At 36.8% G+C, this 19,081-nt stretch overlaps 1 protein-coding gene across 1 annotated transcript; it reads right to left on the minus strand.

Annotated features, from left to right (window-relative positions):
• Positions 1–295: 295 nt before the first annotated feature.
• Positions 296–17,875, minus strand: LOC146138663 (NACHT, LRR and PYD domains-containing protein 3-like). The gene is made up of 7 exons (XM_083394645.1): positions 17,804–17,875; positions 14,460–14,562; positions 4,126–5,765; positions 3,747–3,908; positions 2,157–2,318; positions 579–740; positions 296–442 (listed from the first exon to the last, which is right to left on the minus strand). Exons 1-7 carry the CDS (start codon positions 17,873–17,875, stop codon positions 296–298), a joined length of 2,448 nt encoding a protein of 815 aa, XP_083250771.1.
• Positions 17,876–19,081: the final 1,206 nt, after the last annotated feature.

Here is a 19,081-nt window from a genome sequence, read left to right on the forward strand (position 1 = left end):
TCACTCCCCACCTGATCGCAACGGTGTCAGAAACCAAAATATTGTTATATATATTTATACAGCCATTATATTTTCCAGGAAAGGCTGGAAAGCTGTTCGTGCTTATTTTCGTGCGACTTATTGGGGGATTTCAGTCACTTCGGAGCGTAGTAGCCTGTTCATGAATCACACTATATCGCACTTTTTCCATTTTCAAATACTGTCTGGGATTTCTGGTTCTTGAGCCTTAAATAAAACAAATTCGCAGATAAGAAGTCAAATAAGCGCCATGATGTATGAAGTGACGTACCACAGCTTAAAGGGGTAATCTGATTTTTTGCATGACGTCATTCGATATCCCGCAACCACCACAATACAAAACCTGGATGTTGTGAGCGCATGAGGCCAGTAGTTCGCCTCCTTCATCTCCAAGTGGGTTGTCATTAATATCCAGTACCTTCATCTGCAAACACCATTTTAATACTTATTTTCCTCGGCTCAAGTTATGCACAAAATGTTGTTCAGGAAATATGGTGGCCACGTTAAAAAATTAAAGTTTTTACACAATTTTATACACTAAATATGTATATTGAACTCACCGGCTTCTTTAGTTTTGCGATCGCGTTCGTCAAATATTTTAATCCAGAGTTTGTGATGCCGCAATTGTCCAGCCGTAGATCCTCAATATTGTGTACGCAAGTCGAAATAAAGTGAACACCTCTTGAACCAATTGCGTTTCCAGACAAACCAAACATACGCATCTTTAAACGAAAAAGTTAATTACGTTTTATGTCGTTATAATATTGTAATTATTATAAACGAATTTTAATTTAAAAAACGTAAAAATACCGTATGTAAAAATGCTTGCATTGTATACATTTCCCAAATGGCTTTAACTGTGAAGAAACAATAGAGTACTATGCAACTGTGAATAAATAATTGACTTAGGTAGCCTATACGCAATATTGGATAGTGGGAAACATTTATAATAAGTTCAAAGCGAAGCAAAGTTACGCTGTATGTAACTAAGAAAGAAAAAATGAAGTTACATTCATTTCTGTAAATGTGTAAGGTGTGGTTCTTTGTATAAAAAATGCGGCTTTTTATCTTTGACCGGTTGTAAACCCCTGTACTACAATAATAGTTTGTATTTTACTGACCGATGATTTATTTTCAGGCGATAGGTTCAAAATATTTATCATTATTTTATTTTCCGTATGGGTGTTATGAGATTTTTTTGACCGAGGGGCAGTTTGTGATAGGGGTTAGTTTTTTTTGTTAGGTTGGATATCAAAATTATGTTTTAATATACATCTACGACAGAATAAGATTTAAACTAGTTGAAATACGTTCAACATTAATCGTAATAAGGCCTAAATTGCGAAAACAGCACCTGAAACTGTACGGAGATGGTATGGGACGATCAGGGTTTGTCGGTCAGGCATCGACCGTTTTTGTGTCGACGTTTGGACGCCCATGTTTTGGTGTTACAGATTGAGTTTGTGTTTAAATTATTAGGGGAGTTAGTGATGTAGTTAGGGGTGGGGTTCGGGGTCAGGTAAAAAGTTGCATAGGCCTGAATATTGTCATTGAGGTCTCATTACGACGGATTTAAGACTTATTCCGATTGAGACGTGATTTCGACTATTAGGTATTAGTCCTATTTTGATGTTCTTCCGAAATGTATTTTATTCCGATGTTGATGTTGTTCTTATTTCGGTCTTAAGGCTTAAGTAAGTGTTTTGGTCAGGAGATCCAAATTAAAATATGTTTTTTTATACAAGTTGTATTTCTTTGGCGAGATGCAGAGGTCCGGGATGGTTATTTGGGAAGAGGGATAAAAAAATAAAAATTATTCTTTTTGTGAAATATTAATTTGCTTGCAAAAACAAGTCATGCTAAATTGTATCAAGCACTATATGAACCCTAAACCAAAACACTAATGAGAAATTTTTTAAATTTATAATTGTAAATGAAGCTATTATACCGGTCCGCTGGCACTGACAAACTAACGATACAAGGCTAACGAAATAAAAGATATACCACCCGACAAAATGTATAACAACCTCACCAATAGTTTCTCTTGTCTTGCTACGGTAAAGAATTACGTACTGGTACCGTATTTTAAGTATATATTAAAGGAATACCTGATTGCAAAATGAGTAAGATAATATTACCGCAGTTCTGCATTCAAGCAGTTTCGTTGCCAGACACTCAACTTGGTCGCCAGTAATATTGCACTGCTCCAGGTCAAGTCTTTCAATCTTATCAAGGCATTGGCATAAGAGTGTGACGCCAGCATCACCCAGATTGTGGCCAGTCAATTCAAGGATGTCAATCTGACGGAAAAAAAGGTGGATAAAGATTAATGTGGGTCGCATTTTTAGTTGAGAAACAGGAATAAATGGCTTGTTCGGGTTGTCTTGTACACATCCGATTAACACAAAAAGTGTGTTTTTATGACTTTGGTAAATCAATGCCATTTCCGTTAGGGCTCCCATATGTCATCGTTTAAATAGATTTGTCCTTATTTTTTAAGGAAAAATATTTTGCATTTTGTTGTTTTTTTTACAAGAGATATGTATTTTTACGTGACTTTTGCATATAAGACCTAAGTTAATTCAAATGGATTTTCAGCGACGGAATGAGTTCCATTAATTTTTAACCGTATTTCCTATTGAAAAATTTAGGAAAACACTAAATATTTTTGCTATAACTTTACTTAATGTGTGTAATTTTCCAAAAGAGGTTACAAATACAATAAACGTAAAGCATTTTGCATTTAAAAGTTTCAGTTCAGCCCTGCGGTTCGACCACGGTTATTTCAAAACCGGTTTATAAAAATCTGGTTCGAATTCAATTTAAGTTACGCTAAATCCAAAAATGTGTATAAATAAATGTGGAGAATAACTATTGAATTATAACTTATATGAAATCCGAGTTTCGTGGCGTATTAAAAAGCAAACAGCTCATCACAAAATACCTAAAAAATTAAAAAGCAACGTGGTTTCGAAAAATGTGATTTTTTTCCATAAAAGTTCGAAAATAGCATGACTTGACTCTGTAAAATACAAGTTATAACGTCATGCTGGAGTGAACCGATTTCCTTACAGGTTCGGGTTAGATAAAAGTTCAGGTTCTTTTGAAATATTCGATTGAGTTCCTGTTCGGTTCTCTAAAATCTTACAAAACGAAAAAAAAAATAAAATTACAATTTGGTTTGGGTTCGGTTTCACTACCTGGTTCTAAATGGAAAAAGCGTTTAACATAATTAAGGCTTAATGCACTTTTTAGGCGCAGACTATAAGAATTAAAATCGGTAAGCTAGAACAGTTTCTTTGCAGCTGGTAAAACATCAAAAGTCATCAATGATCATGCAAAGTGTGCAGCGTTTAGTCTGTATAATGTAACTAAGTTTTAAATAAACAAAATGGCGTTTAAAAGTTATATTGAGCAATTGAAAGGTTTACTTTAAAAAGCAAAGCTTTCATTTTGATTGCCTTTCAAATGTAAAAAAATATAGGCTATTTGCAATTATCCAGGGAAAATGTTTAGTCTTCGCCTGGATAACAGTCGTAAATGTCTTACAAAACGGCTCAATTGCAATATCCTGCATATGTTCGCCTTTTTTTAGATAACAACAGACAAACGAATAATTACCGCGACCCCAGTTAGACTTTCCGAAAATGCCATTACGCAAACAGTATAACAATATCATACAAATACGAAAAATATAATTTATCATGTACTTCTGTGGCTAGACGTACTGAATTTGTTCGTAGTTTGATGGATTCCAGTATTTTTCTGATGCTCTCACATGAAAGTTCGCAAAACCCCAGCACAAGTTCTTTCATATGTGGAACATGAGAAACAATTTCGTCGATTTCGTGAGTTGTTATCTTAGTGTTTTCAAAGCAACACTTAATCACCTAGAATCAACAAGAAAATAGTTGCATAAACAACAAAAATAAAGATGTCAAACGTTTTAACCTGATGGTGAGTTGTTGATATTCCGTCAAAAAAATGACGTAATCCATTTTCCGTGAAAGTTGCTCGTTCCATATAAACCCCAATATTGATCGATATTTGCCTGTCAGTTGCACGTAACACGTAACAAAGACTTGTCACGTGATTCGGAAGAATTACACCTGAGATTAAAATTTTATCTGGGAGAAAAGTGGCAAGGCAGTTCGTGAATTCACCACACCTGAATTCGTGAGCTAAACTGCAAAGTGTAAAAAGTGAATCATTATCGTCACGAGATCCAAATTCGGCCAGAACATCTAAAGATTCGAAATCAAAATAAGCATCGATATGCACTGGATAATCTAAGAAGGATTCCCATTTAGACTCGGTAATCTTTCTGGTGAACATTTTCATCAGCACGGTTTTCTTTCTTTCGAAATCACATGCTTCCAATGAAGGAATGAGAGATGTGAGTTTGTCGAGGACTTTTGGGTTGATGAGGCCGAAGAGAAAGCGCAAAACCATCTCCCACTCTTTCTCCTCTAAATCCTCAAGGATTCCTATGAATCCGTCCATGTCTGTGACAAACATTAAGTGCAAAGAAGTAAAGAATTCCTGCCATAGAAGATGGGAGAAGAAGTAACTCCGATCGCCTTCTAGAATCTTAGAATGCAAATCGCTGAATTTCCATTGAAGGTTGATGAATTCTTCCCAAGCCTTAGCGTTCACTCCGCAACTTATCAGATCTCTAGATTGAAAAACGAGCTCGTTCTTAAGCATACCATTTAGTGCTAGTTGTGAAAGCTTAAGCAAATCATTTGGTTCCAGAACTGAATGTGGATATTGAAAGCAGCGAATAACAAAGGAAGTAAATATATCTGTAATGGAGAAACCTTCCATATCCGAACCACAATCTTGAGCGTATGACACCACTAGGTTGGTAAACACTGGAATAAAACACAAGCTATTGGCTGAAGGATTTTTCTCCAAAGCATTTAAAACCTTATTACACTCCTCTTCGTTTGGTAAATTTCTGCGAATCAATAAATCTTGAGATTCTTCACCCAACCCAACTACACAGCCTGTGAAGATAGGTTTGCACAGATGATAGAGGTCGTCATATGATCCTGGTCGTGATATGAGCATCTTGTGAGCATCAGAAAGCACACGACCGTTTTGAATATTCTTGAAGATTATGTCAGGAGTCGCCTTATCGAACAAGCCGATAGCAGATGGAGCTTCGGAAAGATTTGGAAGTCGTGCTTCATCCAAACCATCAAACACAATGTAAGTATTGGGTGATTTACTGATACGTTGTAGAAGTTGCTTGTCGCTTTCTGGACTATATTCCCACTCAGGAAGAGCAGATCGGAGCAGGAGCTGGAGAATGGAGATGGGGATGCTGAAGTCGAAATCACGAAGAAAGATAAGAAATAGATAACAGTCGCCATTCCTCTCACGTGTGCTCTTAATGTGCTGTAAGAATTGCTTTCCAAAAGTAGATTTGCCAATTCCAGCAATACCAACCACACCCACAACGTTGCCATGTTTTTGGATAAATTTACGTTTTGCAGGTTGGTTGTTGCATTCCAATTCCGACTGCGTTTCGGCGTTTCGCTTTGCAGAAGGAAATATATTTTCGACGGTAAGGAATGTTGCGTCACTAGTAACGTGTTTGTGACGTAATAAACCCCCACTGATGCCGAATTTTTCTTGAGTTTTTTGTTTTGTTTGAATAACATCGAGCAGAACCGGTTCGATTCTTTGCGATCCAAAGACAACATCAATGTTTTCCTTCAGTGATTGTCGTAATGTTTCATCTACAACGCATAGAACAGATTACAATGTAATGCTTTGGTGACAGTTATAAACTCCTGTGCCCTTTATGTAAGGAATTTCTTTTTTATATTTGTATTAATATGTAGGCGTCAGATAGTAGGCTTTTTCCAGATTGTTATATATTGGAAAAACAAATATTCAGCAATGATAAATGTGTCTGAATTTGTCAAATTATTCTTAAAAATACAGTTTTAAATAAGTGGTTTGGATATGCCTCGTTTAACGACATGTTTTCCTTTAGTTGAGATCAGTCCATAACTTGACTATAGCCTTCTGGTACGCTAAAAGTGTATAGCATACGAAACTAATCATATCATGCCTGGTTGTTGCATTCTAATCATTGGTGTTATACTTTTGAAACACAATTCAGAGTGATTTCATACTTTGTATAGATTTGCGGTATGGATCTACCACACCTACTACAAAAGACCAATTTTGTTCAATTTTTTGATTTCCTATCTTACTATTTGAGCATAGCGTCGCTTTGAAAAACCCTTAGGAAGATACATATTTGACGTGGCAAGCGTCAGTATGACGTCACGAAAATAACCCCTACTATACAATGTCAGAATTGTATATCACTTATTTTCTTCTTTACTCATACATATCTCATTCCTCAACTGAATTTTTTGAAGTGTTGCACACTAACAACACCTGTTATTCACACTGGAGAGATAGCATATAGTAAAGTTACTATATTGTTGTTCTGTTAATTTGTGCTGCGAAATAAATAAAAGTTTAATAACCACTGCTGTAGAGTCTGAGCCGGACTCGGTACCCCATGAAATTGCACATTTGGCCGGAGTCGGACTCGGATTGTTTTTAACCGACTCTGTAGCCCTGGTTGCCAGTGCAAAACCAAACATAGAACTAGACAGGGTGTGCGGTTTTTGTATATTTTACCAGGGGGGTACAGCGCGGTTCTACTATATTATATCAAAGGGGTATAGTGCGACTGCGGTTCTACTATATTATACCAGGGGGTATAGTGCGGTTCCGCTATATTTTACCAGGGGTATTCCCTAGTTAATCTATATTCTTTCAACGGGTCGTATTTGTCAGTGTCCATATTCTCCAAATGTTGTGTTTTCTGTTTCAGTGCTTTAGCAGGCAAAAGCGCATGTGGCTCGAAGTTGCGCGTTATTAGTTGGACATTGTGAACTTTACAAGATAGGTTGCCAGTGGTCTTTGTCAACATGTTGCTGCAAAGCAAACCTATAATTTGTCTTTATAATTAAAAAATATTTAACAATTTTGTCTTCCACCCCTATGCGCCTCTAATTGGGGGACAAAAGTCAATACTGTGACATCATCGTTTTAGTTCTTTTACAGTTATATACTCCTTTCTAGCGGCAGAAAATCTTCAATACATATTTCGTTCATATCGCTTGCTTTATTCAGGTCGCGAAGCGGCTTGCTTTCTGTTGCGTTTTTTTGTCCCGCGCGTGCAAAGTTCATTCACCCCTTAATTCTTGGGTACAAAAATTTTATATTAGAAACAACTTTCAAAGGCTATCTAACAGTTGTGAAATTGCATGTGCCAACTAAGTTGTTTTCGTTGTCAAAATGAGCCACAAAAAAATTGACTGTAAAAAAAACTAGACGGGGTTGCGGTTGTTGTATAATTTTTGGGAGGATATATTTTCACGGTTTAGTGCTTATTTCTATTTTTTGGTAGTGGACCGTTAAAAATAGCGAGTTTTTTCTAAATACTATTATTTTCACTTTGGTTCGTGGTTCAGCATATGCGTTGCATGTTCTATAGTTTCCTCAACTTGTTTCTGCAAGCAAAAACAGATATGGGCCGAAAACTTTCCGCTCTAAGTTATGGCTTAGAAGCGAAAAGGTTAGTTGCCAGGGATTCTTTTTTAAATACGTTAGTTTGGTAAAAACTATGCAAAACTAATTTCAGAATCATTTTGAAATTAAAATATTTTATTTATTCATTTAATCTGTGCCGCTTAACCCCCCCCCCCCCCAACGTCATATAATAAATGAAGCCTTTCGCAATGCCTCCCTGTTTTCTACGATTGGTGAAACTTTAATACATGGCCTTGCCTCTTTATGCATTACCGCAAAAATAAATTGAAATACGGCGAGGTAATTGGGAAATGATCGAAAACTATATTTGTTAAATAGAATTTGCGTAGATATTGCGTACGGCCATGTTATTAAATTTTGGCCAGCTAACATATTTAAAAAGCCACTCTGATAATCGTTCTCTTAAAACGGTTTACCACCTATCATTTTGCTTCATTTTTGCCAATTTTATTCGGTAAATTTTTACCATGCATTGGTCCATGCAATCAGTTTTAAAAGAGAGTGTAAATCTTTTGTTTCGAGCAATATGCAAACCTCTTTTATGTGCCTACTACGCCACCTTTTAAATCAAAAATTCGGCAAATTTAAACCAAATAAACGCAGTGTTCTTAAGACTTATTTTTGTAAGGCACCAGGTTATGACGTGACTGCGTAACGTCGTAGCTGAAAATGCAATAAACTTGAGTAGTTTGCTCGCTGCGCCCTTGTACAATTTTAAGTAGTGCAGGCCTGGTGTTGATATGTTTGATTGAAGTAAGATACGAAACAGGTGCAAACGGAAAGGTGTACACTGCCCTAAGGTTTCGCATTTAAATTTGAGACAGTAAAACATGCTGTTCGGTAAGAGCAATAAGTTATTTTGCTGTGGGATGATGAAGCACAGCAGGATGCCAGCCGCCGTCGTTTTGCGAGCTAAATAAAGCAAGTGATATGAACGCATACTCTGTTAAAGTTTTTCTGCCGCTATAGATAGGAGTAAATAGCTGTAAAGGACTAAAACGATGACGTCATTGTTTTTGTTCCCCAATTAGAGGTGACTCTACCACAACACTTGATGTTTCTCGCGTGTCCTGCAGTAACAAACTAAATGCCCACCCCAGCGCTAGACGCTCGCTCACCCAATAAGACCCTATTGACACTTGATTATGGGGCGAAGCTTATCGCGAAGTATTGGTCGCCCGAAAAAACGCTGACGCCGCATTTAATCCAAGCATTATAAATGTGTCGCCGACATTCTGCTTTACACATCCCTATACTCGCAATGCTTTCTTCCCTGCGGTAATTGCACGGTGGGTGAAAGTTTATTCACGGCCTCACCTCTTTGTGTATTACCGCGACAATAAAATGAAATACGATTTAGAGTTACCCTATTCCAACATATCAGCACACAATTTTAAGTTGTGTAGGCCTGGTGTTGATATGTTGGATTGGAGTAACATGCAAAACAGGTGCAAATAGAGAGGTGTACATTGCCACCAGATTTCGCATTTAAATTTGCGGCGGTAAAATATGTTTTTTTAAGAGCATTGAATAATTTTACGAAAGAGAAGCCTCTTTTTAAAATGCAAGTCGCACGCGCCCAGTTTTGGACGAGTCACAATGAAAGTCTTACGCGCGGGACAATAAAGCGCAGCAGGCCTCTTGTCGCTTCGTCACTTCACGAGCTGGGCAAAGCAAGCGAATATGAACGAATTCTGTATGGAGGTTTTCTGCTGCTAGATGGCAGTCGTTAGCTACAGAGAGCTAAAACGCAATATTTCAGGTTTTTGCCCCCCAATCAACGGCCAGTGGGTGTGCAGCCTCACAAACCTCGACATCGCACCTTCATACCACTCTAAGCCATGTTTGAAAATTTAAAGGTTCTACGATGTATACTTTTTCTATCAAGCTTCCGACAAAAATCAGTCTGAAACATTTTCGGGCAAAAACAAGATATGTCCCGAAAATAAATTTTCAGCCCATATAAATAGCGGCAAAAACAATATATGTCCCGAAAATCAATTTTCGGCCCATATAACAACGGCAAAAACAAGATATGTCCCGAAAATAAATTTTTGGCCCATATAACTTGACAGGGTTGCGGTTGTTCTATATTTTGTCAGGGGATATTTTTCAGGGTCTTATTTTCATGGGTGGTTTAATAATTCGGTCATTATAAACAAGGTTATTTACCAGGTTAATTTTTGTAATATTATATATTACACTTTGGTTTACTCGTTTTACGGTTTATATTAAGTTGTAGGCTACATTCTCTTGGCCGAAATATGTCTTGCCTTCGCCTATGACTTTACAGATGCATAAGAACTTTTGGTGGACATCTACAAATCCCAAAATTTTTTCTTGACTTGTTTCTGCAAGCAAAAACAGATATGGGCCGAAAATTCTCTGCCATCCGTTCCGACGTAAATGCAAATATATTTTCAACAAAAAACGTTTATTGATTTAACCCACTCTCCTCCTTGCCCTCAAACCAAATAAAAAAACATATTTTCCCCTATTAATAAAAAAACTACAATCAATTAAAAAACTATATGTTTGATGCCCCTGAAACAATAAACAAAAACAGTCTCCACCCAGGAGTAAATATTTCATTAACCAAACAGTATTTTTAATTTTCTTTTACCCACCCTTCAAAAAAAACCCCAACCCTTGGGCCCAAACCACAAAAATCTACAAGCTTCTTGATTATTTTCCTGGTCTAAATTCGAATCAAGACCAATTACCACTCTCTTATTAATCAAATTTTTGTGTTAATTTGCCATAAAACCACCCGATTGTTGGATTGTTAACCAATGAAAAACAAAAAAGGGATTCGTAGTATCATTTTTATGGTTTACTAGCGATTTGATTTACATAAATAGCATATTGGCGAACACTATGGGAGATATGTTGCTACTGTCGCTAGGTAGGTGTAGAGAGCTTCAAATCACTTAACGTCACAACTTTTTTATCATCGGATATGTAAAAAATATTGCCAAGCTAGTAAATAGTATTCCACGACCGATTTTGTTTTGTTCACTTGTGATAATAAAATCATTTTATCATCTTCATTGTATAAATAGATGATTGGTTTTACTATTTATAGTCAAAAATTATAGTCAAAAATATTTTTGCAAAGTTTCAAAAATTACATATCCTTCTTAAAACTGTAAGATTTTAGTCAAGGAATTTATTAGACTGTTTTTTATCGTATTCCGTATTTGTTTATTCAAATAAAAATTTTGCGCACACAATTTCAAGGTGGCGTTTTACATTCCAAACAACTGGTTATACTGCGAAATCTAAAGGCCTATGGAAACATATTAAACATTTTTCATAATTGCATATTAACATCTGATGGCCAGGAAGACGTTTAGGTTTGTCTGCGTATTTGTTTGGCATACTGGATTTTGGCGTTTTAAAGCAAAATACAACGCTTTGACGTAATCTGTTTCGCTGCAATCAAAGTGCCACTTTGTTTCTTATTAGCGCGAGACAGCCTTCGCAGTTTTTTCCTTTTAACCCATTATGGCTAGCGAAATTGTAGTCTAAAGCTGTACACAATGTTAAAGTTGCACTACACACTGATACTTATATTTAATCTTGTCCAATATTCGACTTTTGAGATGACTTATGCCAAGACTTTGCGTTTTAAATGTAAATCTTGGTAATGAAGATTGTAATTTTCTTTGAAGTTTGTGTTTTGGTTAAAAGTTAAATTATTCTGCTCTTTATATTTATAAAACATTTAGTGCAGGTTTTATTTGTAAGATTGCGGCAAACTAATTTAGTTATTTTAAAACAAAATCACAAGCTTAACCACTTAGATAGGTTCTGTTTCGATAGGACTTGTTTATTACGTGGGCTGATTTCTACCAGGTTTCGGTGTTAAACCTGTTGGTGCCTAACGAAATTTCTAGGACCACAAAAATTTGTGGCGTTATATTCAAAGACTAAATTCGTTTTATATTTGCCCAATATTTTCTACCATCACAAGCGAAAAATTTTGCAGGTTTTGTGTAAATAAATTTTTCATTTAAAGTTCAAAATTTTACATTTTTTTAATTCTTGCGAATAATTATGTTTTCATGGTAGTGTAGCAATAAATAAACGTTGTTGTGTAATCGCAAGCGCGTAAAAGGTTCCGGTTCCGAATAAGCGTAGCCTTCCTTTCGTTTGGTATGTTTCACTATTCACTACGTACTTTCGTTCCCTGTCTGCATTGGAGATTACTAGAACCTCATCACTGCAGTTTGTACGCGACAATAAACAGAAATCAGATTGCTTTACGCGGTGTCTGTTTAGGGCGACAAGTCACCAGTTAAATAATGCAGCCAACCAGAGATTATTTCCTACCGCAGCAGAACAGTAGAAACTACTCCACCAGCCTGCAGCTGCGGCACGTCATACGCTTGTGCGCCCAACTGTGACATAATGGATGAACGACGCTTATAAATTTTATTTTTATTTCAAAAATTAATTTTCTAAAATCGCAAGCCTGCAATTGACATATTATGCTGATATTTCATTTGAAAAAATGATTTTACATTTAAAAATCATTTTCCACCTATTGCCTTAATTAAACATTCTAACCAGAATGGGCAAGTTTGTTACAAAGAGTCGCATGAGATACAATGTTGAATTTTGTAAATCATAGAATGGCGCAACGAGCTAAATCATACTAGGGCTACAAGGTTATACAATGTTAGCTTTTAGTGTACAATCCATAACATACCGTAGCCGCTACATACCGTAGTTCGTGTTTTTTAGAGAGACGTGATACATTTCAAAGAATTAATTATATTGTGGTTTGCCTAGTGTAGTAATGATAAAAATAAAAATACACAAATCTAAAGGCTTTTAAAATCATAATGAACAGTTTTCATAATTGCATAAAATAGCGGATGGCAGGAAATATGTTTAGGTTTCGGCTGTAAGTATTGCCATACTTGAGTCTGGCGTTCTTAAAGCAGAATGTACTCCCTTGGCGAAATCTGTTTCCCTTTATCGCGTATTAACGCGAGACAGTCTGCATAACCGGTGCCGTTTCAACCACATTCTTTTTAGGAAATATTGCCGCCGCTAGAGAGGAGTACAGAGCTAAGACTAATTTTACGATGACGTCATATTTTGTTTGCAGTTTGTACCCCCAACTTAATGCCTCTGGGTAAATAGACTTCTAAACCCTTAAAAGCTTATCTAAATATAAGCCTCCGTCGTGTCGGGGCATTTGAAATCTCTCCGAATAATAGTTTCACTGTAAACTTGACAAAAAACGGTCTAAAACAAACCATAAAAGAATTCGAGCAAAAACAAGATATGTCCCGAAAATAAATTTTCGGCCATTATAATGCAAATATAAATATTTAGCTATGATTTGAGGCATGCCTCAATTGTGACGTCCCAACTAAATTTGAGGAAAATTTAGTACCTAAGCTTTGAGATTTTTTTAAAATAAACTTTCAATCTAAAGTTGAAGTCATAAATAAAGGCAGACCTGTTCCAGATGTAAAAAGTTTGCATTAGTTTAGACCAGTGGTTCTTAACCAGGGCTCGATCGAACCCTTGGGGTTCGACGCAACTGTTTCAAGGGTTCGGTGAGCACGTCCTGTGGCGGATTTAGGATAATTTAAGTGGCGGATTTAGGATATTTTATTTTAAGGTGAAATATTACACGGCGCCTTGATGTATTACACGGCGAACACTGCCATATCATAATGTAAAACATACTATAAAACGACGAATAAACGCGCAAACCGCGAAAAATTTTTCAATTACTGATACACACAGTTTAGGTTGGCAAAAAATATAGTTCGACTGGCTCCCAGGACCACATTTGGCACGTGGGCCTTTCCAAGCTGAGTCAATTTAAAAATTCTATGCCACACGATTTTTAAAATAAAGTGCAATGAAAGTACTTAGTACGACTATCACGCGGTTCACAACTACATTATAACACTACGCTATTCAAAAGCAACTCGCGGCCCACATTTGGTCCGCCGCCCACAGCTTGCCGACCACTGTGCTAAGAAGAAGAAACCAATACTGAGCGAAAATTTGGGATTGGACGAACGCTTGCAGAATAACATAGGGGTTAGGTTACAAAAGGTTAAGAACGACTGGCTTAGACGTGGACAAAAAAAGTATCACGCAACTTTCAAAGAGATTGGTCGCAAAGGAGTGGATGTGTGCCTGCCATAGGCGTAGCCAGGGGGGTCATAGGGCCCAAGGCCCCTAAAAAATTATTAAATATTGTACTCTTAATAATAATTTGTTTTGTAGCATTTATGAGCAGTACCAAAACAGTCGATCACAGGCATGACGCACCATTAATTGTCATGCACTGTAACGTCATAAACGATGTAGGTACTATTATGTTTGCTATACTTATTAATGTAGTTTTACTAGTTTTTAGTCATTTTGTTTTTGCTTTTTGAATGGTTTATGAGTATTGCGTTAAAACTCAGCCAGTTGCTGCGGTCGAAACGGTTTGCTAGTGGAGCGCAACATATTTATTTGTGTCCGATGCGCAGCTCATACAATGGCAAAAGCTAAACAAAAAAAGTTCAAAGTTTTTGCTGGGGTGTACAAGTTCTTTAGTAAGCGCAAAAGTGCGTACTGTTCCACAAAAGGTTGACAAGCACTGGGCTATACGGTCACGGTTTTAAAACTGTTCTTGATTGCTTCACTTAAAGTAATTCGTTTTATATTTTTTGTGAAAACTTCGACAACGATCGGTGTTACAACTTAAAAGCAGAGGCAGCGTGTGACGCAGCTAGGAACCTAGCCGCCCACTGCCATAACAGGCCGCGTTAGAACGGGTTCAACCAGCACAAGCTTCCGTTTTATAACAAATCAAAACAAAGCGGCCTCACCGAGTTGAATGATTTCTGAAGTGATGAAAGATTGGTGACGATCTTGGTGATGAAAATATTGGTAAACTTCACAACCAATGAAGGTCATTGTAGTGCCTCCAGCCTGAATATAACAATTAAAGTATAATTAAAAGGCGGAAAAAAAGTGTTCGTGAATAGATTTAATTGTTCCCCAAAACAGTTGTTCCCTAACTCATGGAAAGAACTTTAAGCTTTCGTACCTTACATTTACCAAAATTAAATTCAAAGTTGCGCAAATTGCTGTTAACCTGTTTAAGTATGAAGGTATTGCGACTACAGGAAACGAAAGGTTTCGGTATAGGCCTACTACAAATCACGTAGCTGAATTAAGAAGCGCTAAATGCGTACGATAAATTGCAATTTTACCCAATTTACGACGTTTTCACGACGTCATAACTTAGGCTAACTCAATCGGTCTAATTAATTTTGATACCCGCGGTATATTCTTTAATTTGAGACCAATCTCGAGTGTATGCATAGACACTAAATGCTGTAGCCAATAACGAAGATGCATGACGTCTTTAGATCTTTTACAGGGGATCAGTTACAAATTAACAGAAAAACTTCTGTTTAAACTTGCTAGAGTTTTCTACTCTGTTTACTGGCCTATTAGTATTCTTTATAGGTCTGACGCCAAATTTATAAAACTTTGTTAGTTGTCCCGTATAGCGAGAGAAAAGTTTTTCATGCTAGAATCCCAAATATACTTATTATTGTAAAGTTAGTGTGAATGACCAGAAAAAGGCGTGTTAAAAGGCTTCTACATTAAGAGTTGAACTACGCAAGATTTGTAATATACCGAAACATGTCGTTTCCTGTAGTCGCAATACCTGCATACTTAAACAGGTTAACAGCAATTAGCGCAACATTGAATTTAGTTTTGGTAAGTGTAAGGTAGATTGACTTCACAACCAATGAAGTTCACTGGAATGACTCCAGATTGACTGATTTAACAAATAAAGTGTTACTATTGGACAATAGAAGGGCGTATTGTTATGGAATCTAATTATTGGAAAAAGTTCGGCAGGCAAAAAATTGTCCGTAAAATAACTTAAAGGTTTTCAACCAAGTGCAGGCGCGGAGGATATTTTGTTTGCGTTTTTTGTGTGTGTGTGTTTTCAGGGATGACGTCACTAAGCTACATCTAAACGTGGCGTCATGAAGAAGTAACTTTAGAACCACAATTTGTTTATTTTATTAGGTTTAGGTTTCGATGTGCTACTTTCAATAAAAAGGCTGCATTACAAAAATCGGGCCGGTTCGCGCAACCGAAAAACCTTCTTTATATCGTTCAAGTTTGCAAAACTGCGATAAAACGCACGGCGCCTTTGGGCTAAAACGATTTTACCAAAATATGGGCTACATACTAGAAAAAGGGAAAATATGCAGTTTTGGGGGGGCATGGCCACGTGTCTCTTAAACCGTCTCTGGGCGGCAGACTGACCAGTTACAAATAACTTTTTTCACGGGTATGAAAACGGAAAATAACTTGCAAAAAAATACGATGCTGGTGCGGATCAAAGGGGCACCAGGACATGGCACCAATAGACTACAGTTTTGCTTTAACTTGCGTAGATAAATTTTTCTCGCTGGGCGCGAACTTTTATCCGTTCTGCTACAGTATGGTTCCTTCAAAGGACAATGGTCCCTTTTTAATTAATCTATTCAGCCCAACGGCGCTTGGAGTGCTGTGGCATGTTGCGCCATGTAACTCATAGATAGGGATGTTTGATAATAACAGATCGGAGTCGATACCCGATGCAATGTGGTAGTGCCGGTACTCGACTACCAACTCATAAACTGCACAAAATGCAATTTCTATTTTAGGCAATAAATAAGGTTATTTTAACAAATTTAAACTATTGAATCTATTATATATAACTAACGCGCAACGTAACATTTTAAACAGAGAGTTTTGCAAATTTGAATCAATTTAACGCATATTTTTGGTTAGACTCCATTTCAGAGGCATATTATGAGTTTTAAGAAGAACAGGGATTTAAGGGTAATTGTTTTATAACGTGATATTGTTACTTTGTAACGTGGCCCCGGAAATTTTTCTACACCGACAATACACAAATACTGGATCCACATCTGGTTATCCTATAGACCAGTGTGGTCCAACTGCAGGCCAAAGTTGCCCCGCGAGTTTCGCTTTTTTGGCCCGCGAACTGATAGTCAGCTTTGCTGCAATCTAGCAATATCACTTTAATTTCTGTTTCTTTGTTATTGTAATCGACAAAAATACTTCGTAAATGATCCTTTGTGATTTAGTAGTTTTCTGCAATGATTCTAATGGTTTTGTTTTGGTTTTACACCACTCCTACAGTGCCGTAGGTTACAAACTCCGTTTTTTGCCAATTTTAACATAGAAACTGCAAAAAATTTCACGCTTCGCGCAAATCTTGCTTTTCCACTTTTCTTGGCTATGTTTTAGCCCGAGTCTCTTTGAGTGCCATTGCATGTTTCATATCATCGGAGGTAAAACGGCCCTATTTAATTACAATTTTTCCAACTTATAGATTAACGATAAAAGTCATCCCCCGTTCAAACTATTTTGTATCCATATTTTATATATGACATCAGGGTGACTCAAACTTTTTTGCGCGAAACTATAATGTTTTTGCAATATTGCCGTTGTATTGTGGGTCGTCACATCTTTTGAAACTCGATAACGCAATGTTTAAATCAATGTGTCGAGGACGAGAAATTTGTGCCTAATGCAAAAAGCTTCCTAAATTTACGTTTAGCGCCAATTCAACCAATTAAACTTAATTTTTTTCGCGCTTCGCGCGACCGACATCAAATTTTGCTATTTTCAAGTTGTTTCAGTGATATTTAATTGAAAATGCCAAATTGCTTTTCGTAGGGGGCGAAAGGAATAGGAAAATTACCAAAGGGGGCGCGGCTGAAAAAGGTTGGGAACCACTGCCATAGGCCATGTATAATTTGTCAGCAATAAGCCTAAGAATCGCTATTTAAAAACATTGGCCTGCAAGATAAAAAAAATTTTGTTTTTAGCCCGCGAAAAAACGTTGCACCACACTGATATAGACTATCAATTATTAAGTAAATGTTATATTTTTATTATTTATACCAAAATTATATTAATGTAGAAAAGTTCAGGGTTTAGTAAAAATTCTAAGCAGAAACGACAACAAGCCGGTAAGATAAAATATATTACGGCCTGCAGATACCTTGTTAAATTTGTTTTTTGTCACCCAACGAGATGCCCAAGTTTTTTTATAAAATTAAAATGTCTTTTTTTATTCAAAATAAAACAAAATCGCGCTTCGATCCAAAATATTAAAAGAAAAGCTTACCGATGTGCTCTGCTGTTCGGTGCTTTCCCCATCTGAAGGTGGACCCGACTGTTCTTCATTGTTGGAAGACATTTTACGAATTATAGGCTACCCTTAATTGCCGCCTATATATAGTTCGTTACATGTATCGCAGCAAAGAGTGTTGAGAAATCTAGGTCCAAATCTGTAAATAAACGAGAATACAACAATAAATAATCCAACAGCAATTTAGTCCTATTGGCCAGGATTAAATATTTTAAGTAAAATACTCTGGTTTATTTAATTATTTGACTTTTTACCATTATAAGGTCATATAGGATCCAGTATATACGTGGCACCACGGCCGCTAAATAATTTGTTTCTTTACGAGAAAAAGTTTGGCCAAATTAAACCTGATGAACCGCAATTGTTTTCGACATATGCGCATTTTTTAATCTTTACAGGCTTGTCGCGTAAGGCTGGGACTGACTGGGATACGGTCTAGGAAATAGTAAAGGTTGGTCAAACGGGAAGTAATATTGGTTCTTGCAAGTAATTTTGCACAATCAGTTGAGGCAGGCATAGCAAACAAGTGTTATACAAATTAATGCTTTTTCGATTTAAAACTGTTCTTGCACTCAAGCTTTCAAAGTGCAGTAAACAAATTTGGTTACCAGTCAGTGTGGTAATAAACCCGTTTATTTATTATGATACCTAACCATAGGCTTATTGGTATGTGGTATTTTGTACACCCCAGTACACCCCAGTTCACCCCATCAATGTGGTACATCCTTTAATAATTCTAGTACACCCAGGGGAGTACAATACCCGACTGAAAAGCACTTTATTGGTATGTGGTATTTTGTACACCCCAGGTTCCCAGTACACCCCATCAATGTGGTACACCCTTTAATAATTCTGGTCCACCCGGGCGTGTACAACACCCGAATGAAAAGCAATATGCTACACAACAACCTCATTCAAGCATAACTTCATCCAAACAACGTCTAGCCTAGCTGATTTAAGGTAACATAACCTCGCCCATTCAATTATATCGATAACTGAGCAATTCGCTGATAACAGGTAGTACAGCATAATATAGGCTTTATGATGTCACAAGAGACGCCATGTAACACGCTATATGACGGAATAACAAAGCATAACTAAAGACAATAATGATGACAGATTATTAGGGCTATGATTTTTTGACTTGTCAAAAAAAGTCAAAATTTTGTCAAAATACACACGATAGGTCAGAATTATTTTAAGTAAAAATCCACGAACATTTCGTGTAGGTTCCACTTGTGAGATAGCGGCAAA

Source organism: Ascidiella aspersa, chromosome 7 (genome assembly GCF_963924565.1).
Source record: "Ascidiella aspersa chromosome 7, kaAscAspe10.2, whole genome shotgun sequence".
Taxonomy (NCBI): Eukaryota; Metazoa; Chordata; class Ascidiacea; order Phlebobranchia; family Ascidiidae; genus Ascidiella; species Ascidiella aspersa.